This window comes from Lipophrys pholis, assembly GCF_963383615.2.
Source record: "Lipophrys pholis genome assembly, chromosome: 14".
Taxonomy (NCBI): Eukaryota; Metazoa; Chordata; class Actinopteri; order Blenniiformes; family Blenniidae; genus Lipophrys; species Lipophrys pholis.
Window position 1 is genome coordinate 13,188,686 of NC_137633.1, and position 26,808 is coordinate 13,215,493.

Sequence of the window (26,808 nt, forward strand, 5' to 3'; positions counted from 1 at the left end):
CCAAAATCCAATGACTGGTTTTTTTTTTTTTTTTTAATCTTCGTTTCGGAGTACGATAATGTGTCTTTCTCTTGTCTACAGAAGCAGGAAATGCCCTCGAGTGCAGCCCGAGGCCAAACATTTTCAGTATTTCTAAAAATGATTTTGCACAGTTTGAGACATAACGGAACAGATACTTCATTGATGAGCTGAGAGCAATTCTTGTTTTGTAATTAGGATTTGGGGTCTTTAAAGTTGCTTTTTTTCGCCATGCTAGTGATTTGTGGGTTTTAATAAAACGGGATTAAAAGTAAGTTTAAAATCGATCGTGTGAGTATTGATCTTTATTTATATAAAAGTATTGGCATTATTGCTGTGGATGAGAGGAAGAGAGAGTGGAAAAGCAGTGACTGTTCGTCCTGATCTCACTCATCCCACCTGCAGTGGATCTTAATGTGATTAATACCTAACAGCTCGTAACACATCCCATCAGCTCCAGTCTCTCAGTCCTCAAATCTTTGCTGGGAGATTAAAACCAGTCTTTCTTGTTCGGCGCCTCGCATTCGTAACACTATCCCCTACATTTGCTCGTAATACTGAATGACATCGACTGCACGTGAAGCACAAAGTACAAAAATACAAAGATTTCAGGGAATGAGAGATAAAAAAAAGAACCAAAAATTCCAGTTTAAAATAAAAGGTGAAACAGGAGTAGGAGAGTAAGCGGAAGACGTACATGTGTGCATCGACACGTGCTGTTTGTTTTGGCCGACAGCCAGCCAAGCTCCATTTTGAGAGGAGATTACAGGGAAACTTCGGCGGGTGCAAACTTGACGCGAGTCGGAACATGCAGGTGCTCGTCTGGATTTCACAGGACATCAAAACAGTGTGAAATCTTAGATCTTTGTGATATTTAAATGCTGGAAAACGAGCTCGACTGGCCGCGCAGGCTTGCGCGCGGCGTTCCGAGACACAGCTTCGCAATTCTGATGGCTTAAAAGTTGACTAAGGTGAAGGTGTGTGATTGTCGAGGCGAGAGTTTGACACCTGCATAGTGTGACGAAGGCACGTCGGCTTGTGTTGTAACAGGATTAGGAGTCCGGTCTGGAGCGGGGAGGCGCGGGCGCACGGCGCCTCCTGTTGAGGTAAGGTGAGGCGGTGCAGACAGGAGAGGAAACAACAGGAGATGAGAGACTCTCGCGGAGGATTCTGGGTCCGGCTTTCCATCCGGCACGACTTTGAAAAGTTCTGCAGGCGGAGCGCGGACGCAGAAACAGATGCTGTTTCACTTTATTTCCATCTCTCTCGTCTTTGGTTTTGTAGCTCAGAGTGAATTTGTCCTCTGTGTCCTCCACAGAAAGGTTTTGAGGAGCCCATCTTGTGTGTATGACTTTGAAATGCAGCAGGTAGATCATGAAGCAGCCTGGAGGAGTTTACTAAAAGACGTGTTTCTAAAAAATAAGAAATAAAGTGAGGAATCCCTTTTGTCTCCTCTGGGCTTTTCGTTTAGTCTTTTTGAACCCAGTTTCTTCCTTACGTCCTAATTTCAGTCAGAAACCCTCCATGTTTGTTCATTTATTGTGTTCTATACATCTGGAGTGGAGCCTGGAGGGACGGCCCAGCTTCTTTCCAGTTTGCTGCTGAGAATAGAAACCACGTCTGCGATCCTCCTCTCTCCACCCGAGGCCTGAAGCGTCTCCACGCGCGGCGCGGAGCAGCGATACGGTCGCCCTGCAGTCGCCTTCTTCTGCTTCCGGCCTCCGTCACACCACGAACTCGGGGACCTCGTCGCTGGTCAGGTCCAGGGAGAAGTACTTGTTGGTTCTCTTGATGGGGAACGGGTGCTGTTCGCCCAGCATGCCGGCGCGCTGGTCGGCCAATCCCTGCTGCCCGCCGCCGTCGCTCAGCTCCTGGGCGCAGCCGAACGTGTAGCTGTGGGCGGTGTCCTGACAGAGCTCCGCCCACTGCAGGCAGTCCTTCTGGTAGAGCCGGATGTCGTCCAGGGACTGGCTGTGGCGGTCGGTGGAAGACTGAGGCTTTCTGCATGAGGACGTCTGCGAGGGGAAAACCAAGGGAGCAAAGGGTCAACTAGAACACAGCCAAGAAACCAGACCGACAAGGAAAGTTAGATCGGGGTTAAACCGACTCCTAAAACATCACGAGTGTTTAATAATATGTTTATTTTAAGATCTGAAAAGATGGTAAATGTTAAACATTCCTTACAACAACTTCACCTTCAGAACAACCAGAGATCCCCGCTGAGCTTTCAAACACACGTCAGTGAGTTAGTCTCTTTGAGTTCATAACATTTAAGTTATAGTACATCTTCTTGCTCCTCCTTTTCGTGCATGAGAAAGACATATGGTGTTGACTGTTTTATATTGTTTATGTAATTGGATGTTCTGGTTTTTGTTTTTTTTAAAAGTTCGAAATAAAAGCTTCAAATCAAATCAACATAAATGGAACTGTAGTTTTTATCAGATCTTTTATTGTAATAACTTCTCTCATATTTACTTCACTATGTCTTTCACATAGTGAAGTGCTTTGTGACTGATTATGAAAGGTGCTTTATGAAGACTGCTTCTCATATCGATTTCTGTAAATATCCCTATATGACTGTTATTGTTTTGACATATTGATTATTTTGTCTTATTTTGGTAGTCTGTCCTATTAATAATTTCTCATTCTGTACTTAACTTATATGCTTTGTTTTTGTTTTCTATTATTGATCACGCCGATCTCTGTAATTTTGTTTTTATTGCACTTTGCTTGTTTGGCAGAAAACACGGGAGTATGGAGAATCCTGTTGTTTGCTAAATTACTGATATAATCTCACTTTTCTCATGTAGTCTAATCCCCAAAACAGAAAAAGCCTCCTAGAATACTTTGGTCTTGTTTAGTTTTTAACAGTCTGTTGCCTTTGGAAGCACTCAGAGCATGACAAGTATAATAAAGTCTAAACCTGTTGGGCTGCAGCTCAAATGTAAAGTTCCTCCACGTGACATCTTTCTCCCTGCTTAAAGGATTAAAGGTATTGAAATGTGTACCTTCAGTTAATTTCTATTGATATTTGAGCTTTCTAACTTTAACTCTTCTACATTTTGTTTGTGCTGCCCACACTGAGAACCAGTAATGCCATTAAACATTTTTTTTCAAGTTTCCAATCAAGAAAATGTCAAACAAAAGCACAATGCTGAGCAAGACGCTGGACAGCAAATGAAAAAATGTTCTTTGCTGTTTTTTTGTTTTTTTAACAATGACTGTGGACCATGAGCTGTTCTGTACCTTTGGTTCTTACATGAAACTAAATGGAATGTAAATTGTGAAAGCTTATCCTTTGTTCGTGGGATTTAGTCGGTAAACTGTGCCCCTCTCCATGTAAGTCCTCTGGCCTTGCTGCTGTGCTTGGCTACAGTGCAGTGGAGGATTACCTGCGGCAGAGACTCGATGCTCTGTCCTCTCATCTTCACCACGGTCTCGGAGGAGCTGGACGTGGAGGAGCTGACGTCTTTAACGATCAGTCCTTGAAGGAACACAACAGATTGTTTTTAGTAACAGTCCCCCCGCGGCTCGCCTGGCTCCAGGGGACAAGCCCGGTAAGCAGCTCTGAAAACAATTATTTTACAGGTAATGAAAACCATCCTGAGCTCTCCGTTCCTGCTACTTTAAGACGGTCTGTTGCACACTGAGCTACTGCCCGGCTGCAAGAAGCAGTGGGGGAGCATACCCGAGTATCCGTTGGTCTGATCGGGCGACATCGTCAGCATGTCCTCGGTGATGTGGATGCACAACTCCTGATCCAGAGCCATCTCATGAAGCTCCTCGTAGTCTTTGGGGTCATCAACCAGCATCTCAATCTCTGCAGGAACACGCAACTCATTCAATTCAGCGTCTTGTGAACTACAAGCTAATGCGATCACCGCTGCCGATACTAGTGACATTAATGGTAAAACCATCATCTTCAGCCCGTACCGTCATCATCCAGGATGCGCTCCTTGCCGCTGCTCTCGATGCCGGAGGTGTGAGAGCTCCCGTGGCTGGTGGTGGATGAGCTGCAGGTCCGTAGGGGCCTGTGCGGGGCCTGACCCGGCGCCCTGAAGCTGTCCGTCTCGATGCCGGAGGTGTGGGAGCTGCCGTGGCTGGCGGTGGAGTGGCGAGACAGACGTTTGTGGTGGGAGACACTTCCAGCGCTGCTGCCGCTGGCACGGGATCGCTTGTCCAGATGATCCATGTCCAGTTCCAGAGCGTCGCTGATGTACGACTCCCGGTACTGCTTCTTCTCTGAAATCCGACAGAAAGTCATTTCAAAATGAGCCAAATCTATTTACAACAAAACAGACTGGAGAGACTGAAAAGTCTCATTATGGAAGAGCCTACAGTTTTGCACTGCATTAATTTAGCGCCGCAGAATAATCAAATTACGGAAGAAAAAGTGAGAGTGGATCCATGAAACTGTGACAAAATCTACTGAACAATTCATAAGCATTTATTTTATTGAATAGGAACAAAACTTCAGAGTGAAACAAGTTTTTTTTACTTTTGTGCAATCAAAAGTCACCAAAATAAAGAAATGATCAAAATATGCAATCTAAGATCATTTTACAAAGTTTACATCATATTTGCTGCCGCGTCGATAATAGAGAAGATGTTGTGGTTTTTAATTAGTTTTTGTTTTTCTCTTGTATCCATGGGACTGTTGCTCATTTATTTTTTTGATCAGAGGCAAATATTTGCCCCCAAACTATAATTAAGATCGCGGATTGTCCCAATTACATGAACACCGATTAAAGTGATCATATTTGGACACCAGAAAACAGATAATCCAGTGAGTGGATTAATCACAAAATATATTGACGACATCAGCAGTAACGATGTGAAGAATTGTGGAAAATACCTTCATTTTCTTCGAGTCGACGGACTTGTTTGAGAACGGGCTGCAGGTTCATGTAGAGCCGGTGGCTGTTGCTGAGCAGCTGCAGGAGGTGGCGAGAGCGCACGGGACAACCCGTGTAGTAGATGAGTTTGCGAGCTGAGGGCAGGCCGTCAGGAAGGATTTCGAACTTCTTCCCCTGAGAAACGAATGAGAGCATCAAGAACCTTGAATACAGGACTCAGCAGTTACTGACACTAGATTATGAAATGGGAATGTAGAGTTGATATCACGATGAAGGGCCAGGAAGGCCTAAAGGCAAATTTGAGTGAGAGCAAAGTCTGCTCTTGAAAGTTATCCTGCAGTTCAACACAAAAAGCAAGAAGCAGTTCGTGAATCTGTTCCTCATTTCACTGAAGCAGAGGAGTTTTGTTGGTCTTCCAGAGAGAGGACATGTTGGCTGGATTCACGGAAAAAACTAAAATGGTGGGTTGATGCTTCTCTGCTTCGCGCTGGACCCAATAGCAGCTGTCTTCGGTGTCAGCGGGGTTGTTTTCAATACAGACCTATAAACATTTCTGCAAGGGTTTGAGCTTTTGGAGGCGAAGGCTGGGTTAAAAAAGCCTCGAGAAAATGCTCAGAGCTGCACATTTTTGACTCCAGAACTGAGCTTCTCAGTATTTATATCACCACAACGGGGTCCGAGTTCATTTAAACCTTACGAAGAGGTGGGCCATTCAGCTTTCTATAGTAGGGGAATTTATAAAACCCATCTGACGATTGGCGGACGATTTCCAATAAAAGCTTCTTTTTTTTTTTTCAGGACTCGGGGTATCGTTGAGACACCAAAATTTCCTCTTTAAATCTCTGGAAAACTCTGGGTGGGAAACAGCTGGGCAAATCCTTTTGCCTCCATCACGTTGGATATTATTCTTTAACCTCAAAGTGCTGCCCTGGAGCTCCAACAAGTCACCATAGAGAAATTGTACTGGCCAGTAGACAGCTGTGAACGACCTGAGTCCAACCAGGACACGCTGCTGCCTTAAACTATGAGGATAAAACTTCTCATCTTAGCAACAAACTGCCCATGCTTTTTTTTTCCACTCCTTTTTCACAAGTCTTGAGTCTCATTTTTCATTTTATATAAGTTCAAAAAGCCAAAAAGCAATAATCCCCCCCCCCCCCCATTCATCATTTTGTGGAAGACAGACTTTCTCATGGCCTGTTTTTATTAAAGACACTCTTCTCTGTTTTAGCCTTACACTTCTCACAGCGACCTGGCATGGAGTGAGAGGAGCGAGGGAAAATGACAAAACAAAAATAGATGAAAGCAGCGAAGTCACTGAATACAAATAGCGGGAAGCAGACAGGTGTCGGGTGACAAGTTGTTAGAAGGGTTTTCAGACACACACTCTGTACACAGGATCAGTCCATTTTAACTTGCTGCTCAACGTTCTTCCTCCGTCGCAGTAAGACCGCCCCAACAGACCACACACACATCGAAAACTCCCCGAATCCACAAGGGACGGTTACGCAACCATCCCGAGCAGCACCAGCCCGAAATGTGGCGAGCCAGAAGCTGGACAAAGATCCAACACCACAGGACCTGCGTTTCACAATTCACAGGCGACTCTCTGGTTCTTGAGAAAAGCATGAATGTGACCGCATGCTTCAGAGACAGTCAATTCTTTCCTAACACTGAGCACCAACAACCCTTGTCCTTAAAGATGAGCTAAAGTCAACCCCCCCCCCCCCCCGAAACCATTAAAACATCTGGTGCTAATTGACCCATGTGTCGCCCCCCTGCTCGCTTCACTCTTGCTCGCCTGCTGCCGCAGCGGCGATGTTGGATGACGTGAGCCACGGGTGGAGCCGGGGAGAAAAGCCTGTTATTCAGGAGAAGGGTGGGACGGGACCACCAGAGGCCCTTCATGTCCACAGTCGTAACCACAGCCACGCCACGCCACGCCACGCCACGCCGCGGCTGCTTCGCTCTCACGACGCTGCGGACGGCCCGAGCGGAGACCAAAATTTTTTTTAAAAATAAAAAAAAAATCAAGAGCGGGGAAAACAGGATGTGTTTACAGTGAACTGTGTAGCAGATGCCAAGGTTGGCGCCCAAATTAGACCAGAGGCCAAACCTGCTTTTAGAGTGACATCTTTGACTTTCCGAATCAACAACACAAGTTTCCTCAGAGAGCTGACTCTCTCTGGAGACCACGCCACTGTAAAGAAATAAACAAACGGCCACATTTAGAGCCACAGGTGAACTTTTTCTGCAACGATGACTTACCCCTGGTTGTGATTAATAACAGACTGGTAGTGAACGTGAGGCCGTCAGAGTGAAACACATATACAGTATGGTGAGCTTCCCTGCCTTCCTGCGATAACACAAACCCCGTGGAAGTACATTAAGCGACTGCTGCGCTCAGCTTAACGACAAGCTGACTCAGAGCAGAGGAGAGGAGATTCAACAGGCTTTCTTTGAACCAGCACGGCAAAAACCAGGGATAATTGATAAACGGCACGGGTCGAGAGGTATAGATGTTATTAAAAAGAAAATCCTTACCGCTGATTGCATGAAAATATGCAAGTCGTGTACAGTATGTAAGTGTGTGTGTGGGTGTGTGTGTGTATGTGTGTGTGTAAGGAAAGTCTTTCTAAATCCCTGATTAGTTCCAGAGGACTTGCAGTGCTAAGATAAAACAGCCGTGTGGAGAAAAGAAGCCTTGCATAAAAATTTCCAGGACCCTGAGCGGGGAGGGGGGGGGATAAGACTTTCACAAACATCCCCCAAAAGCAAGGCAACGGTCGAGGTTCAAGCATCACTGGAACCGGTTTAAAACAACAACACACGACAGCAACTGTGAAATATATTTCTCTGGGCAACATGTTCTGACACTGCGACTGACTCACCACAAATACCAGTTTTCCCACGTTGGTCCAGGGGAAGTCGTACAGCAGCTGCCTCACAGAGCCCACGTTCTGCAACACAGAGGCAGAAATATGTGGGTTCTTTTCAACTCATTAAAAATTGAACAAAACCGGTGACAGCTCTGGCTGAAATATGCAATGCAAAGACGAGGAAAAACTGACTTTTGTTATTTGAAAACAAGTGAGACGGGAGCCAGGCAGAACCATGAAGGTGATTCAGGGGTTTTCATAAACAGGCGAGAGGGTTTTGATAAACAGGTGATATTCCAGCACAGGCAGCAGCAGTCAAACAATACAAATCAAGTATGTTTCAACAACTATAATTTCAGAAAATATATTGTGATAATGCCATTATTCTTAATCATTGAGTTAATGAGTCCATTACAGGCACACTAAAGTCACGATGGTTGTATAATTTCTAGAGTTACATTATTCAAGTGACACATATACAGCATAATGTCATATCCTTCATCAGAAACGAGTTTGACACACCTAGATTTCTAATCAACCCTGTGATCTCTTTGTGCATGAAAACAGTTAAACACGACGCCACTGCAAACCACAACCTTACACAGCATACTGATCTTTCATTTTTAAACCTTTGTGAAAGCACCTTGTCCTAAGTCTCATCAGACTGGACATATACTCCTTATAAACTGGAATTAATGTCATGTGTTCAACCGATTGAAGGGTTTGTTTTGAGCGACACAAGCGCTTTTACACAACTATGCAATCAGGGTGAAATGTTATGAAAAATCATTTGATGCAAAGAAGTGAGCAACGTCTTCTGTTTTTCAGTACTTGTATGTTATTGTGGAGCACATGACTATCGCAGAAACAGTGCGAAATGTTGGCATGGTATTTCAGGCCAAATTGCCAACAAACAGCAAAAGAAGAAACTTTACCTGAAATATCTGGATACCACGTAAAGTCAGGCCCAAAGTAAGAGATGCTTCAATTTCCTTTTTGTCCTGTTGGAAGAGACAGATCAGATTTTGACTTGTGTTGGGGGGAAAAAAATGCAATCCAAGCGTTTTTATGCCTGCCTCACTCAATTTATCGGAAATATTCCTGTTTCCCACCTTGTAGAGTCTGTAGTAGTGAACGGTGACGTCGTCAAGATGCGCGCACTCCTTGATGTACTTGAGGTGAGCCTCTGAAGCTGTGAGAGCAAACTGGTCCTTGTGCATGTTTGGTATATGCCTGAGGATGTACTCGCGGCCTCGCTTTGCTATCACCTGATCAGGAGGAGAGAGAACGAGAGAGAGAAAGAGAGAGAGAGAGAAAGAGAGAGAGAGAAAGGGAGAGTCATCAGACTTGGCTGCCCTGAAGTTGTACAGACTCATTACTGCAGATTGGCAGCGCAGGTTGTCAGTGAGGGTAATGAAGCTGCCCGCCGCAGGGCAAACAGATGTCCACCTGGAGAGACGGACACCGGAAACACACCCACTGAGCTTTGAGGGCGGCGTTTGAAGATTCCTCGAGGAAGTTAACTTTGTGAGCGCCTAAATCTGAGGGAGATTGGAACCACACGCGCTGTCCATCTTCAGACAATTTCCTGTCACTGCTGCTTTTGAGTCGCGATAAGGGGGCTGGAGGCTAATCACAGGAAGTGGAGGGCAATCAGAGGGGTGTGGAACTTATATTCAGAGGGTTGATAGTAAGAGGCCGTGGTGGGGAGTGGTGTTGCGAGAATAGCAACGTCAGACGGAGCATTTCTCTTGATTAAAAAGTGTGTGTACCACTTCCAGGGACAAAAATAAACTTGGGTGTCCCAGTTCTTATTATCCTGCATTGCTCTGATGTAGATCTGTCGCTAAGTGTTTGGTCAGGATGATTAATGGAAGGTGGCTACAGACCCACATACTGAACACACAGCAGGCCAGGACACTCAAACACACTTTTAAACAACCTTCACTGGACTCTGAGCTCCTCATTCTGTGATACAGCGGTTTATTTTTGCCCGTCTTGAGCTTTAGGTCAATGATGCTGCGTACAAGAAGACTCACAGTGACTCACGGCTAAAGCAGACAGACTTGCCACAGACGGCTTTACCAGTCTGATACATTATGTGTTTATTGCATTACTCATTGTTAAACACCAACATTGAGCTTCTGGGTACCAGATGGCAATTAAATAACCTGGATGTTTATTATGGACAAAAAAAACAAAACTACTTAGTTTGACATCCCGAATGCACATTAAACTGTAATCCATCAATTGACACTATTTTCAGAAGGAGATTCAAAGGTAAGTAAAGGATACGTTAGACGTCATCGTGATTGCAGCTCATGAGTTCATCAAGAAGTTAATAGTGGGTGGTGGAGGCTAGTGACTGTCTAAACACCCTGAATATCTATTGTTTGTCTATTTTCAATAAGTTATTAAACCTGTGTTTACAGGGTTTTTTTTCTGAAAAAATGTGGACAAAAATGTGGCTTGATTGTTTTGACCTGGTCTTTATAGAAAATGGATGAAAAACTAAGTCGCCGTGCTTTAACAGATCTAGAATAACCCCTGAGCCTCGTTCGAGCTGGTCATGCCCAGAACACCTCTAATACTGTTTTAGACCTACTGTTCATTCAAATTTGACATTGAGGTTGTGTTCCAACTTATGGTCTGGACGAAATGAGGCAATAAAAAAAAAAAACTAAAAAGGATTTTTCTGGTTTGCTGTATGTTTATGTGGGCTTTTTGAAACATTGGACCAAATATTGTAACCAGGCATCATACTGACTGCTCACACAGAGCTATGCGACAGAGGTTTCTCAAATTTCATAACAGTGCTTGGTTTAAGTACTCATGGGATTATAATGATGACATTTTCATCAGCTGACAGCTCAGATTAGCCTACGGAATGTACTCAAGTTGACATAGCGATGACGATCCACTGCAAGGAGGCAGTGGTCTGAACGGCTGTCACATCTGGGTACGATTGGTTTGGATGTCTTTGGTCTGTGCTGTGTTCATGCTTCAATCAAACCACAACAGAGCTTGTTTGGAGGCAGTGTGCTTGGTGCGCAACAGCGTTTTTTTCAATACATACAGAAATGAGCCGCTCGGACACACTGACAGCGCCACGGTTTGCATTAATCAATCCAAATCTGACAAATCTCGACACACTTGTTAACCCTTATATTCTTAACCTGTCACTAACGATAGAATTATGCATGCTTACTTTGTAATAAACACAACTCCTGGAGCATTTCTGATATCCAGAAATAAGTTTAAAAACAAAACAAAACAAAAACGACCAGAAATCAGAGAAATAGAGCTTTGTGACTGTATATGGTTCATTACTAAAGTCCTCACTGCACTTTCTTTGAAAAATCTGCAGCTATAAAATTAAAATAAATCCAGGCATCGTAGTCATTACAATTTTAATCAAGACAATAATTAAAAGAATACTACAAACGAAAGGAGAAATCACCCCAAATACCGTATAAGATGTAGACGTGTAAAAGTGAAGGAAAGAACCCTTTAAAGAACAAATATTACCATTTCCTCAGTAATTAAAGGATTTTTCTGATATTGTTGCCACAAAACCTGGGATGGTTACGTGTGAAAGTGTGAAAAATAACAACGAGTCGCCTTCAACTACTGGTTCTTGTCTGAAACGTCTGGCACGCAGCGACTTATCCCACATATGATATGTGTTAGATGCACTCACCCATGGAGGGAAGTAGGCTTCGGGTTCAAAGTACTTCCCAAAGTGCTTGTTGCGTTTGAAGTTGCCGAGGTCGGCTTGCAGAGCGAAGGCTGCCAGGAGGAAGTAGGCCTCTTCCCTTTGAATACACTGAGAGAGCAGCACCTGTTTCCTCAAGTGCCAGTAGTAGTAGTACCTGGCCGCTCGGTCACTGGAGGGCAGACGGAGGGCAGATTTAACCAGCTTTCAGGACAGGTGGAGTGAAACTGAGCGGGGGGGGGTTTAGTGCAGATTGCCATGGCTTTACTGACCTTATCAGCCTTCCATTCTCAACGTAATACTGAGCTCTGAAGTGAATGATCATCGGAGGCCCAAACTGGTCAATGCCCTGCAAAACAAACACGCTACTTCAACAAAGGGAATTTAATATTTACCTGCAAACAGCAATGAGAAAAACATTTAAAGTCACGTGTCCTCAGGTGGTCAATGTAAACACAGACATCACATTGACATACATACTTTTTTAACTTTTCTAACTATCAACATTCTTTTAAGAAATTAGCCGATCTGGCTTTTCTTCACAAAAAAAGCAAGAAGATAGAGCATACCATATAATATCTATATTACTGTATTTAGACAGGCCCCATGACACTCGGTAAACAGAATTATAAAAACCACAGCTCAAAATACATTTCTTATCTACAGCATTGTTATGAACCTCCTCAGCCTCCCAGGTCGACCGGATCAAACCTGCTTCATCTCTACAGGATCAGACCAAAACATGCAGAAGCTGCAACTAGTTTTTACCCAACAAATATTTGGAAGAAGCGCCAAGAGAATTGCAGGATCGCTGAAACCGAAGACCTTCCCTCTGCTGCCTTTAATTAAAGCAAATATTTACTCTGTGCTGTACTGTTGCTATTGACTTGATTTTACTCTTTGTGGCATCTAGAACAGCTTTAACCAACAAAGTTTTCTATTTTTAATGTTACTTAATGTTTAAGTCTTTCATGTTTTGTTGTATTTTGCCACATTGTTCTGGTTGTCTGACTCAGTCAGGATTGAACTGAACCCAGACTTTCTTGTATGTTTAGCGGGTTGGATGAGAAAATATTTCTAATTCTAAATCCACTAAGTATGAATGGATAATGTAGGACCTCTTAAGGTTTTATTGACTTACTCAATTGAACTCTATGGCACTTTAAAAAAAAAAAGCACAGCCGAAAAACAAAGTGCCATCATTAAAAACAAAAACCTTACATGAACTAATATGTAAAAAATAATACTTGGTTTCTGGATTTTCGTTGTGTACTCTATTTAGTATTAAATAATATCAGTGTCTTCATCGTGGCTTGTTGTTACTGTGAGGTTTTCAATTTTTTACTACCAGTATCTAGTCGGCACAAGGGCGATAGAAAGATTTATAAAATGCTGAAGCCATATATCAGATTCTGCAGGCACATACCGCAGAATATGTTTAACTTCTTATCCATCAAACAGTCCCAGTGGAGAGACATCTGACGCAACTTAACTCTGCAGCATAACAATGAGCCCAGACACACAGCCAGTCATAAAAGGCTATCTCCACCCACAAGAAGAACAAAATGTCCTGCAATGCGAGGTCTGACTTACACAGACCTCTGATCTCAGCATCACTAAGTCAATCTTTGATGACAGGAAGAGCCAGAAGGCACTGAGAAGGACTACATCTACATAACATAACAACGGGTTCTCCAAAGCGCATGACACTTTCACACAGAACAGTACGCAAACACACACAGTCGGAATAGAATAAAGAGCTTCATATTTATGTTTGCTGATACTAACGCTCTCTAATAATCAGGAATGAATTATTGAAATGAAGTTAATATAGAATAACAAGAGATTTCAGTTCGACTTCATAAAAAGTCATAATCCAGCACATCATTTCTTACCTTGCTGGCTTCCCTCTTCCATTCTTTGGGGCAGTACTTAGACAGTTTCTGATCCAGCTCCATATAGATGTGTTCATTATCTGTAGGAGAGGCACAAGTTTAACTCAGACTCAGTCTGTGGCACCACTGTGTGCACACCTGGATATATAGGTGTCTTCATGTGTATGTGTGCACAAAGAAATCCCCTCTGAATGGGCCCTGTTCAAAGGCTGCCTCAGAGCAATCACATCAGACAGCTGCTGCACTTCCTTTTGTAGTGTGAGCCTCTGGAGCTCCTTCTCATTTCGTCACCTCACACTGCCGTGTCTTAATCTGCGACTGAAGTGGCAGCTTTCATGAGCTGCAGCCTGCTGATCTGACAACTCTGGGTTCTATACAATAAGAACCCATTAAAAAAGCAGCACATGAAATACAAGAGCAGAGCTTCCCTGACCGTACGCCCATGCATATTTCAACATTGGAAAGATGACTGTGATCGTGAGTGATTCTATATTTGACACATGTAAAGCATACTGGACATCAGTAAATCACTATAATGACACAAAATATGCTGATCAATTATAATGCTTATAGTTAAGTTTTGAAGATACATGGGCGAGATGTATAGATGGTAAGACGGTAGATTTGTTTCCCATCTTCGTTTTCTGTTGCGCAAAGCAGCACAGGCTACTCCCACCCTGGGTCTGGTGTAGATGTCGTGGTCAGGGGGACAGTGGGTGACCCACGGGGAATGGGTGGCCTCTGTTTGCCTTGGGGATTTCACGCTGTTCAGACAAGCACTTCAGGAATGTCCCACAATCAGACCCATTGGCTCCTGCTCAACTGACCTGCTGTGCCGCCATTGGCTCATCTGGAGGCCAGCTGTCTGAAAACACTGCCCCGTGCAATTTACTCTCCCTTTGCAGCTGCCTACAACTGTCACCCGCTGTCTGCCCCTCCACAGCACAGACACAGTGACTCACTCCAAACACACGACCCTCCCTGAGCCTCGTCACTGTGAAAAACAACTTCAGTTAGCACACAATGGAGAGCAGTCAGGACGAGGAGGGCTCTGGTTTCCCTGGCCGACATGACAGATAGGTGAGAGACGCTACATTTAGAGCTCCTTCCTGGTTTTCGGCCAAGTCACCGTTACAGAGGACGTGACTGCCCGGTTTTAATGTGGCTTCAAATGACCACACACCTGGATGGGCTGTGTGGAGCACACGACAAGAGAAACATGCAGCTCTTAAGTCTTACTCTGGATGACGCTGAGTCCAAACAAGTGGCAGTCCTTCAGTCTGAGAAGGTCACAAACCTGCACCAACAGTTCCTGGCACAGAGTCTTCACCTGAAGATGAGAAAGGAAGACATTTCCTCAGCATTCGTTCGATGAAGAAACTCGCTACGGAGTGCTAATGCTGATATTTACCCGGTTTTAGGCTGAAAACAAGCAGCAAGTGTCTACATGTTTCAAGTTGTCTATTTATTGATATATTGATTTCAATATAACTTAACAAAAGACTTAACAATTCAGAGCTGAAGCTTGACAATAGAGATTTTCTTAAGCACGACAAACACCACTTAGAACGGTCTTTCAACATCCTTGGACGTGTAACCACTGCTGTTACGCAAGGCGCTCACAAAAAAAGGCACAAGAACAAGGTACAAGGTTTTTTATTCAATCAGTGTTGTTAAAAGACCGTTGCTTTGGAGGCTAACCCTGCTCAGTTAAGATTCAAACTAATTTGGCGCAAATGCAATTTAGTAAAAAAAGGCTGTTTATCATGCTCTAATAATTATGGCATTAGTAATAGCATGATGCCTTAAGAAAGGTTTATTTAATAAACAAGTAAGAAATGTTGTTGGGCTGTTATCATTGTTTACTTTTGTTTCTCTTGTTTTTGTTCTGCAAAGTTTAATCTTCTTGTACAAATCTAGCAATGGTATCATCTTCCCTTCTCACCTCTCACCCAAAACCAAATATCAGATAGAAATATGTCCCAAACAGTTAAACATTTCCATAAAAAGATAAAAATAGAGAGAAAGCAGGCCTACTCACATTGACGATGACATTGAGTGTATCATCATTGGGCAAAAAGACACAGACACAGCGGCGGTCCTGCATGGCTTTGTTATTGTGGAAGGTCAGTTTGTTCATTTTTTGTCTGGCTCAGGACAGGACAGGCCTCTTAGCCTGCTATTGGGGCTCTGGGCCCTCCGACGGCCCGCCTCCACCTAACCGCTGTCCTCCTGCTTCAGCTGCAGCCCTGCGCGGATACACCGACTGGCTCAGCGGGCCCAGCAGTGCTCATAGGACAGGACATGGGGATCCGAGCTCCAGTCAGCCACTGCAAAGACACATCAGAGAGGACAAAGGACTTGGAGTTAGAGGATTGAACTGTAAAGGTGTGGAGGAGGCAACATTTGTAGAAATTGTTTTAAGATCTAAATTAACATTTAAAAAGAGCACTTAATTTAAAAGGGCTCTAAAAGGATAGAAGGAATAAAACAAAATGTGGACAGCCCGATGCAACTTCAGAGGAATATCAATGACTTCAGAGAAACATGTGAATAAGTGTCGGGAGAGGATGTGATGAAACGTAATAACCAAACAATGGAAACACTGGCCAAGTGAATCACCTTCAAAATCATTTTATAACACGACTCATGACACCTTCTTTCTTCAACATAAGAAAAAGTCCTGCAGAGAACCTTGGCTTCAAAGCACTGGGGAAGTCACTCAAATACCTGTTGAGAAGCTCATGCACGGGGGGTTTACATGTCTGTTGGCTTTGTAACACAAACAGCTCCAAATTTTCCTCCTGGCATCACTTTTGTGATTCATTCAGTCCTGTTGACTCACTTTAGTCTGTTGCTTAAATGTTTATCTGTTCTCTGAAAACATACGTAGCAGTCAGGCAAGAGCTTCCTCTGCCCCATAACGTATCTCGTGTCTTTGAAGTGAAGTCAGTGGATGCTGACATGGGAAAACAAGCATTAGAAAATACCATCCAACCTTTTCATTGTTCCGCAGGCAGTGGTGCGTATTAAAAGCTAAGTTCTTTCCTGAGATCTGCAATGTGCTGGTATAGTGCTGTGGCTTTACTCAAATCTTCTATAAGTCTGAACCTGCTTGACATCAGTATGTTCTCATACACACCTTAAACTTTAACAGATACAGGCTGGAAGTAGCTCACAGTCTGAACTGAGCCTGAGGACATGCGAGATCTACAGAGGGTGTGAAAAGTCTCAGACCACACAAAAGAATGTTACAGGACAATCAGTGGAGATTATCACTTCTTCCTGCCCAGGCTGTCATTGATAACAGGTAGGAGGGATACTAATAGGAATCACATAACAGAGGGAAACACTATTAGCATTTGAAAAGGTTTAGTGGGAGATTTTATGGTTGATTCACAGTGGAAACAACTCAGAAGTTCTTCACCTGCAGCGCTTGCATCTGCAAACCATAAACAACGTTTTACTGCAGCATGAGCCTGCCTACACTATTTTAATGATACAACAATGCAGAGTTAAGTCACACCTCATTAAAAAAAACAGCTTCTAAAAGCTGAGAAAGTAAAAGTGCACACAGATAAGCCTGTATAAAAATCAGTAAATCGCTGCTTTACAAGAACAAGCAAATAGTGGGAAAAATCGAAAAGTTACTGACTGAACTGACGCCTCTTTACAACATCCTCAAATGTTGAATTGGACCACCACTGCAAAGCCAAAGAAAGCTTCTTGGCCATTCAGTATGTCTGCAGTCCACATATAACACTGCTTTGTTTCTGCCGGGACAAGGAGCTCTGTGGGCAAAGCAGCCATAAATACACGTGCTGTTGACATACAGCATCAGTTCTCATTAAGGCTGCTCAATGAATGTGCAGCAGGCAACCAGCTACTCAGCAAAGTGGGCTGATGAGCCATGACTGGGGCGGCTCCCTGCGCTGCTGCTGACCTTGGCCCAACACATCACCACTGCATCACACGTAGACACAAACATAAATGCACATACATGCAAAGGACAGGCGAGACGCATGCACTCGGCGGCGAGTGCGCCGCTGCTCTGTTGCCACGGCCATATGTCAGGCTGTACTACAGAGCGGTTGAGCTGCGTGATGGCAGCAAGGTTAATTAGAAGCGAGACCACCTAATTGGATCGCCTCCCTACATTACTCATTTCTCCTCGGAAGAGCAACGGGAGTCAACCGGGATGAATGTACCGCCCGCCGAGAATTATTTGCTTTAAATCCTATGCAGTGTGATTTTTTGTTGGAAAGAAAGAATTGAATATAATAGCTTTCAGCCACACTTGACCTCTATCGAAACTCGAAACAAAAGGTCATTTTAAATGTTAGCATGATATTAAAGCTTTACGCCAAGTGTGATTTTACAGTACAAGTGACCCTTACATTACACCCACTGCCAGCAATACTAAAATTAGGATTTTATTATACATTCCCACAGAAAAAGTGTTGACATTCTTCATGGGGCAGTGGTGGGAAACTGTGACAGAAGACAATTGTCACTCAGTGTTTTCATTCGATTTCTCACACAGAGGAACGACTGTGGCAGGCAGAAGGCCTGCAGTGGAAGAAGCTGTTAGTGAAAAAGTTAGCGAAACGACAATTAACAATGGCATTTGAAACGTTCAGCACAAAACAATAAAGCTAAAGTGTCGCGGTCTCTATGTAGTAGCCCTGATGCCTCAGTAGTTTCTTACTCAAATCACAATAGATTGGATGTTGTATTTACCCCCACTAACAGTTTAGCAAACATTGCAGGTTAACTGCAAAGTTTCTTCCTTCTCTGGTATCATATTGTCACGACTATTTAAATCTTGGTGTAGCGTTGCAGTAAACAGATACAAAGCAGATGAGTCAGTAGAGCAACTCCACAATGTAATGAAAGTTGTCACAAAGAAAATAATACACCACCAAATCACTGAGTTTTGTGGTCCCTTCAATCAATATTTACTAGTGCTTATATGTATTTGTAGTATACTTTTAGCCTTATTTCCAGCCCAGTTGTTTTTTACAGCCTTAAACAGAGCTCTCCAGATTGAAAAAAATGCTGCAGTAAGTTAAGATAGAAAAGAGGCTGAACCAACTCAACCTGAGCAGAGTCACTGTCTCCATAAAACACAGACATGTTCGGAAGAATAAGAGTTTGTTTGATGTTTGCCAGCTTGGATCAAACCCTTTTTATGGGAAAAGGGCAAGGTTCCATTTTTTTTTTTATTGAGGTGTGAAAACTATTTAAGTGTATGAATTAGTCACACATTTCATTTTGCCTTGTCTCCCTGAGGATCAGCAGATTCTGCTGTACTCATATTACGCTACATTTCCAGACAGAAATACGAGTCCTGATTTCCATAAAGTACGATGCTTTTATTACATTGTGGATTGTTGAATGGTGAAAGCGGATGCTCATTGGAGACCAGGGTAAGTCAGACATAACTGTGTGTAGTCAGTGCAAATGCGTTTAGAGGCCGATTGGGTCATGTCTGGTCTTCAGATGAGACGTCACTGCAGAGAGGATGTCCACCATGAAATGAAAGGGTGGGTTCTCTTCCATGCTGCACGGGGTGGAAGAGTGCTGGATAATGACATTACTGCTGCTTTCCATCCCCCTTTCACTGCCGTGTAAAGTGTGATGCAATGCAAAAGTCCATCTAAAGCAACACTCACACAAAGAGCGGCCAACTGAGCTTCCTCCTGCCTTTCAGGCTGAAAACAGTGGTTCTGTCAACGTGGCAAACCCCAGAGTCGGGCATGACACCCAAACTCACGCTGGGATACGGAGAGAGGCCTTCGGTCACCTCTTTCTTTCCTCCACTGACATCAGAAAAGTGTCTGGATTCAACTGTTGCAGAGTTGCAAGAGCAGAGGATGGAAAAAACTTGGGAGAAGAAGGCCGTCACAGCACCGGTTTGACTCCAGCTTCAGTTACAGCACGTGTCAAAAGGTACAGCAAAAGGGAAGAAGAGGGTGGATGTACATAGCAAAGAGCAAGAGAGCCAAAGGGAGGGAGCTTAGGCGTGAAAAAAAAAGGAAAAAAAACTGCTGCAGTCAGGAGAATTCCTCACTAACATCTGCTTCTCATTCCAACAATGGCGGCCTTTGATTCCTGATGCAAACAACGAGCAGCAACACCGCCATCTCCATGCACCCGCGACTCTCTGACAGCATCTGAAAACCTGCAGCAGCACACACAGCATTCTAATGTGGATCTGAAGCCAAACGGTGATGGTACAGGATAAAGGAACGTTTTTTTAACACTCAGTATATGTGAACACTAGAAGACTGTCATCTAGAAGATGGTACGGACCAGTCAGTCAAACATTTAAATGTCATTTAAATGCCTTGGCCACGGAAGGACAAGGTGCTACTCAACCTTCACGTGACTACCCGTAACGAGCGGGAGGTACGGCGCTCTCAGACATCAACCCGCCTCTTCACAGAACTGTACAAGTAAACACAAACTTTTAATCAGTGCTGTGGGAAACACGGAGATGTTGTCTCACTAAACCAGCGCTGTTTGGAAGAATGTTCATCCAGAAAAGGAAAACAAGCACAACAAATATGTAGGCTGGAAACGATCAGGCCGAATATCACTCCGCCGAGCACGTCCACGTCAACTACAGCATTTGTACATAGACCTACTCAGAACGAGGGCTTTTCCTGCCAGTGGTGCTACCTATCCATGCTGAGACGAAGACGCTCAGGAGGACAATAACCCTATAAGAGTGGCAGCTATTTAAATTAGTTGAGGAAATTTCAGGATAAATGTAACATGTTAAGGCTGACAACAACTATGAAAACGGATAAGGTTGTAATAGATGGTTATTAAAGGCTTCAAATGACTCTTAATACAAATACTATATTTCTGGGACAATGTTTAAATATTCAAAAAAAGAATTGCGCTAAATTCTGACAGTCTCTGAATGTTTTTGGTACTTTTGATTAGTCAAATAATCCTAAATAAGATTTCTCTTTAGAGACAATGCACACAGAGAACAGGCTGATGAAAACAGCCAGGCTCCTGTTAACTGTCTTTCTTCGTCATACTGGCCCACTGTCGTATGTGACTGTTGCGGAGCTACTTGCAGAATCGCGGAAAAAACTATTGAGAGCAACTGCATTGTGCATGTGCAGAACTGGGCCGTTCAGAAACGTTGTATTCGCTGTTTACACAGAAACCAGTACATTTTGAAAACGTTGCACTCTGCAAGTTCTGTTGTCACTGTGTAAACAAACAGTCAGAACGCAACAAATGATTACTCTTTTCAGAATGTTGCCGCGTACACAGGGAAGGAGATTTCCAATGGCCTACAATCATATACAGCTGCAACTGAGTAAGATTCAAAGCATCATTTCGTCAACCCAAATGCTGTAACGAAACATCTGTGGTCACACTAAATGTTGAAGTTTCTTTTCTTTGGTGAATTTTCGTTGGTACTAAAAACTTAAATGAAAGTGAATTAGCTTTGTGTAAGCGGTACAAATACAAACCAACTATTTATCGGAAGTTTGCTCAGAGGGCAGCAGATGCTGACATGAACTAACTGCCCTTACTGAAACATTTAAAGCTTGTTTCTTTTTTTTTCAAAGGGTACAATTTCTAAAAATAGTTGCCAATAACAGGATCCAAGAGGGAACTGGTTTTTATTTCCCCACAACAGCTCCCTGCCAAGAGGTCAGCTCATTCACCTAATGAGAAATGTTGCTGAGCTGATGAGTCGCTCTAAATCACACCAGTCACAAGATCTCATTAGGTTTCAGGGTAAGACTTTCCTTCTCTCCTCCAAACAGACGAAGCATGGACAATATGCGTGAAACATCCAAACCAGGACTTCCGGATGGTCTGAGCATCCATTCCGGCTTCTTGTCGTGACATTGGGAATGAGCTGTTGTCGTGTACAGAAAGCATTGTCCTGTGTATTTTACATGGTGGAGTTTGAATTTGATCATATTTGGTTCAAATGTGTTTTCTTCTCTGCAGTCAATGTGCTGGAGACGGAAAGAAAAAGAAAAAAAAAGGGGTCTCTTGCTGATCGGAACAGTTGCATGTTTAGCTGCTCTTCTTTAAATACCTTCAAGCCATATACGGTTATTTCTAGCCTTTAAGCCTAATCTCATGCAAAGAGAAAACACAGTAGACTATGAAGGACTCCCATGATTCCCGGCCCAGATCGCAGATATTTGTGCGTTGACTGTCAGAATTCTGCTTGCACTGAGTGTAAACAATTTGCTTCTGGCTCAGATAAAAAAAAAAATTAAATGACTGAGAACCAAAACCAGATTTAAATGACTCATTATTGGTTTGATGAAAAGCAAGTTTGGGACTGGGGTAATTATGCACATTGCAAACAGATTCAGCAGAATTTCCACGAATAGTTTATTTTCTCCACTGAGTACAAACTACATGCTTTCTAATAGAATTCAATGATGCGAGAAGTAAATACTCGAGTGTCATTCCTGATCCGAAGTCTTGTTCATTAAGTACCGAAGGTCATGTCCTTACGCGACATGGCACTGTTATATAATTCACTGAAAGGAATCGAGGAATAGTAGGTGGCCTCGGGCTAAACTACTACTCATACAGTAAACCCTGTTTCAGCACCCAGCACGCATTATTCAAATTCACTGGAGAGGTGAATCCATATTTGTAAGAACATCCAGGTTTTGAATTTCAACCTTTCATGCACAAACGATTCTAGACTGCACTGGATGAGTCATTTGTTGGGCATTACTTAAAGACTTGTTGAACAAGCTAATGTTGCAAAGAGATGTCGGGTCGAATTACACATCACTTTTCAGTTTCAAAAATATGCAAAATATAATTGCCTCTGTCACATGTTCCGATTGTGTTATGTTTTCTGCAAATGTTAGATACGGAGTGAACTGGACTTTATGAGTGTCACTTGTTATATTTTGCTGCTACAACTCAGAAATGGCAAGATTCAACATTTATGCAGGATCGTACAACATTGGGGAAAATGTTTACCTCAGCAGTGTACCTACAGAATATTTCTCCAGAACACATATATCTGTTTTAAGAGGTAATGAGGCTGACATAATGGTGCTGAGTGCTACTCTTTTTCCAACAAAGTCTGCTTCACCCACACTTTTGTCACTCTCATTTCCTTTATTACCTATCATACCTAGTAATCATGTCATTAGTTTGACTGAAGGTGAGCTGGGTGTTCGATGGACGGTTGGTGAGCACAATGGGATGGTCCAAGATAATAAAGCCATGATATGTTCAAAGCCGGACAATCTTATCGTGTGGCTTTGTGGTAGTGTTGTTCCCCTCAATGATATACACTTCAGACACAAAACTGTGACGGTGGAGAATATTGTTGGTTCAGCAAACTGAAAGTCATAACCCATCAAAAGTTGGTATGTTTGACATGTACGTGCTGTGAGCAAGGGCAACAAAGATTCAGCACACCTACCTTCACGGAAAAATTACTTGAACATTCAAAGCATCTGGATTCCATGTGGCTCTAAGCAAAGAGTGAGAGCGCGCGCACACACACACACACACACACACACACACACACACACACACACACACACACACACACACACACACACACACACACACACACACACACACACACACACACACACACACACACACGCACACGCACGTCTCGAACTGCCGCCATTGCCAGACATGTTAGAACAGAGTCAGCAGTCGCTCCCTTCCCTCCCCGCCCAGCATTCAGGCCTGGACTCTGCATGAGTAACACCACCAAACTAGCAATCGCAGTGCAACACGCCGCAGGAACATCAACCCAGCCATTACGTATGCTGGAAATAGCACGAGCAGCCTTAAAGAAGAGGGTTAAAAAAACATGAACTGCAATTATAACTAACCCCAACCAAAGCCTGTTGTTTTGTTTTAAGTGAAGGTCTTCCGCTTCGACTCAAGAAAAACGTTTGCGCAGGTGATCGAGTCTCTTTTCTGTGGGCAGGAGTCGGAACGGGATTGTCTCCTGTTGTTTAACACGGTCACACCTGAGGAGAGTCACAAGACCAAAATGAGGTGTCCTGGGTTTTGTTTTGGGTTTTTTTAAACAGGAAAAACTTTTTAACTCACTTGCCTATATCTGGTGAAGTGTCAGTTATAAAGCCCTCTGGACCATTGAAATGACCTCAATGGAAAGAAAAAAAAGAAAAAGACTGCCTATATTTTAGATAAATCCAAACCCAAACAAACAGCAACAACTAATACTTATTCTTAAATCTATCTGTCTGATGAACCCAACAGTGTATCTCTTGTCTCAGCAAAACATCTACCTGCGACAAACCCTTCTCATATACAACAACACATCCTGCAGGAAACAGTGAAAGCTGCACATGAAACAAGCTGATAAAATCCTCAGGGGGCATGGCTGCAGGTTAAATCTCACTGAGGAGGCCAAGAAAGCCGATGGAAAAAACACAATCCAAGGAAAAGGAACAAAAGGAAGAGAAATGCAGGAAGAACGTACCGATTGTCTCCTCAGCGTACTTGGGTCATGGATATGGGGGAGTCATGCAACATCCCCGCAGTAGCGGTAAAGGCATTCGCTGAAAGTCAGCATGTGTGCAGTCTGCACTGGACCGTTTCTGAAGACTCAGAGGGCCACGACGCCAGTCAAAACACGAGGTTAATTCAGAAAAAAAATAAAAAATACATGCAGCCAATCTGAAAACTAGGTTGGCTGAAACCCGACTTTCCTGAGATACGAGACTTGAATCCATAAAAGTGGCAACATGGACTAGATGGTGTCTACTGATTGCAGCGGAGAGCCTCGGGCAACTGTATAACTTACACGAGGACACCATGAGGATTTGACCGCATTGCACACCCTCATACTGCAGACAAATATGACATGCGATAGGCTGGTACAAGATAGGGTTTCCCAAAATCCATGACAATAACAGTAATCTCATCCTTTTCCCATAGAGCGGCGGCATGCTCTTTCCCAAATCAAATTGTCCTCGTGTTTAAAATACAGTTCCTCTTTCACTTGTCTTCAAGAAACAAGGCCAGAGGTAGACGGGGGTATAAGGTAACAAAAGCATTTTACAAACCAGAGTCTGAAGAAGTATGAAAGTCCCCTCTTAGCGTGTACCGGTCTTCCCTGGGAGGATTTGCATTGCGAAGAGATGATTATGTAAAATGTACATAACTTATCTCCAGTTGCCGATGTGTAGAGCCACAGATGCTTTCTTCCTGTGTACTGTGTCGAGCAGTCTCTGTATTTATGCAGCAGCTCCAGCAACAGAGAAAGCCGGCCCCGAGGCAAAGGATTCAGTTGAGCTTTTGATGCTGAGTTTAATACTTAGGAAATCGCTGATGAATCCAGAAAAACAGCATCTCTGACGTTCTGAGAAGTGATCTAAATGGTCATCTGTGGCTGCATGACAGCGAGGTAAAAGGAAGGTCATAAGTTCCAGAGCAAGAATCTGTTCCTCACAGAAAGTTTAGTCAATTCGAGACGAGGGGAATGCCTTGTGCAATTATGGACCATCCTGACACACATTCCTAAGGAGACTCACTCATCTGAATGAGTCACTGACTCTCCAACACCGACCATCTTTGTTCACACGTTTCCTTTTTTGTTTCCTCCTCCAGCAGGGCTCTTCCTGTGCCGACGGCACCTGCACCATTCACTTTGCTCTCCGTTGCTCCACCGAGCCAAGGCAAGAGTCACGATCTCAAAAACTTGGGATTGTTTTTCTTCCGCTTCCCTTCTACAGCTGGAACGGAGACCTGCACAGAAAGCTCGTAGCCGGGCCACATGAGGCAGCTGATTAACCTGCCATATGTCCTGGATGCGTTTCAAGTGTTAACAGGGGATCCCCCGACTGACTGTGTCGGCCAAAAGTCTTGGATTCATTTATAAATGGACAGTTTGTGAAATACAGAAACCTCCTTGATGTCCACACTTCTTAAGCACATGAATACTTCTATATAATGGTAGTTATCAGTGTGTCTTCCAAGGGACAATGCAAAATATATACTTTCTCCGTAAATAGGTCTTTTTGAGAGAGCAGAAAAACTTTTCTTACCTGTCTTGAGACCATGAATGTACATCAGGTTACACAATAATACCATTTGTTCCCTCTGCCTGAAGACTATGAGTCAAGATCTTGAGAAACTCAATCAACCAGATAACTAAAGTGATATCTTATGGCTGTGAGCTCATTCAAGATACAGTCTCAATATAATTAAGATAGACTGAAGCACTCATTTGTGCTCCAATCAATTCTACATTAAGTTATACACACATACTGAAATAGTCTGTCTGTGTGGCTACAATATTAGATTAACATGTTTTGCTGTGGTGCTGGTATAACCACTGAATTTGGGGGAAACTCTTACCAAAAATCATAATTTCAATGAACAATTAACATCGTGCATGTTTGTTACATCTATATTATCATAGTGATTTGGAAAAGAACACATGAGCGAAGATGACAAGTTAAGTATGGACGAAGATGATTCAGTTGAATACAATTCACGTTGACCTTAATGGAGTGAGGCAGTGTTTTTAAGCTTTTAATAAGCTGCATATCTGCAGGAAATCGACAGTATTCCTAAAAGCTTTCTTGTGCTTGAGTGCTGCCTGGTGTATCATTAAACAAAGGGGAAATTGTTGGCATTCCTGAGTGCTAAGACAACAACTTCACCGTTTGCGCAAAAAAGAAAACAAAAGCGGGGATTTTCACAGCACCAAGCAGGACATCTTGGCAAAGGAAGCACTTAATTTTCAGTCATTAAAGCTTTGGCATCTCACATGCATCAGTGCGCCAAGTACACTACTATGGCTACCTCCAGACCTGTTTGTTTTTCTTATTGTAGGTAAATCACAATGAATAGACACACTTTTCTTGAACGAGAAACCATATTTTCAGTCTTAAGAAATAATAATAATATAAATAAATAAACGAGAGGAATAACTATATGGTTAAAACATGTTAATAACCTTTTCCTGTAGCGATGAAATGACACAACACAGTAAAATCTCCTGGCAGCATCACTGCCGATGAAGCAACGCAGCGTCTGGGTCCTAACTGAGATGGGTTAAAACAGCCCAAAATAGTCGTGTTGACTCCTAAATAGATAAACAAAACATACATGTTTCATATGCATGAAAGGATTAGTGAGCAAAAATTTGAACCGATGAAAACCCTCCTGCGCTCAGGTGATAAAATTGGATAAAGAAGGTTGAGGAATGCAGGCACCAAAAAAAGAAAAGAAAAAGGGAGCAACTTACCTTTTTAACAGGATGAAAAAAAAAACGTAATCCTTTTACATAGGTTAATCCAAACAAGGGTGTTTAAATAGGAGAAAACGAGGAACTCCTCAGTTTGAGAAGACTTCAATAAGTTTCAGAGAGCAGACGTCGGTCGGCGTCTTCTCTTGAAAACGGAGCCACACTGCGTTCCCTCGGAAAG

The 26,808-nt window shown here is 43.2% G+C and overlaps 1 protein-coding gene across 1 annotated transcript; it reads right to left on the reverse strand.

Annotated features, from left to right (window-relative positions):
* On the reverse strand, nt 1-26,798 carry frmd6 (FERM domain containing 6). The gene is made up of 14 exons (XM_080480076.1): nt 26,628-26,798; nt 15,405-15,693; nt 14,603-14,693; nt 13,364-13,443; nt 11,741-11,817; nt 11,454-11,640; nt 8,866-9,021; nt 8,689-8,754; nt 7,766-7,834; nt 4,874-5,048; nt 3,952-4,260; nt 3,707-3,838; nt 3,411-3,502; nt 1-2,033 (listed from the first exon to the last, which is right to left on the reverse strand). The coding sequence occupies exons 2-14, from the start codon at nt 15,501-15,503 to the stop codon at nt 1,743-1,745; spliced, it is 1,824 nt and encodes a 607-aa protein (XP_080336202.1). The 5' UTR covers nt 15,504-15,693; nt 26,628-26,798; the 3' UTR covers nt 1-1,742.
* Nucleotides 26,799-26,808: the final 10 nt, after the last annotated feature.

Coding starts and splice junctions, on each gene's coding strand:
- frmd6 (XM_080480076.1), bottom strand. CDS start 15,503: ATGAACAAACTGACCTTCCACAATAACAAAGCCATGCAGGACCGCCGC. Junction 4,261..4,873: donor TCGACTCGAAGAAAATGAAG/GTATTTTCCACA, acceptor GTCGGATTTCAG/AGAAGAAGCAGTACCGGGAG. Junction 3,839..3,951: donor GCGCATCCTGGATGATGACG/GTACGGGCTGAA, acceptor GTGTTCCTGCAG/AGATTGAGATGCTGGTTGAT.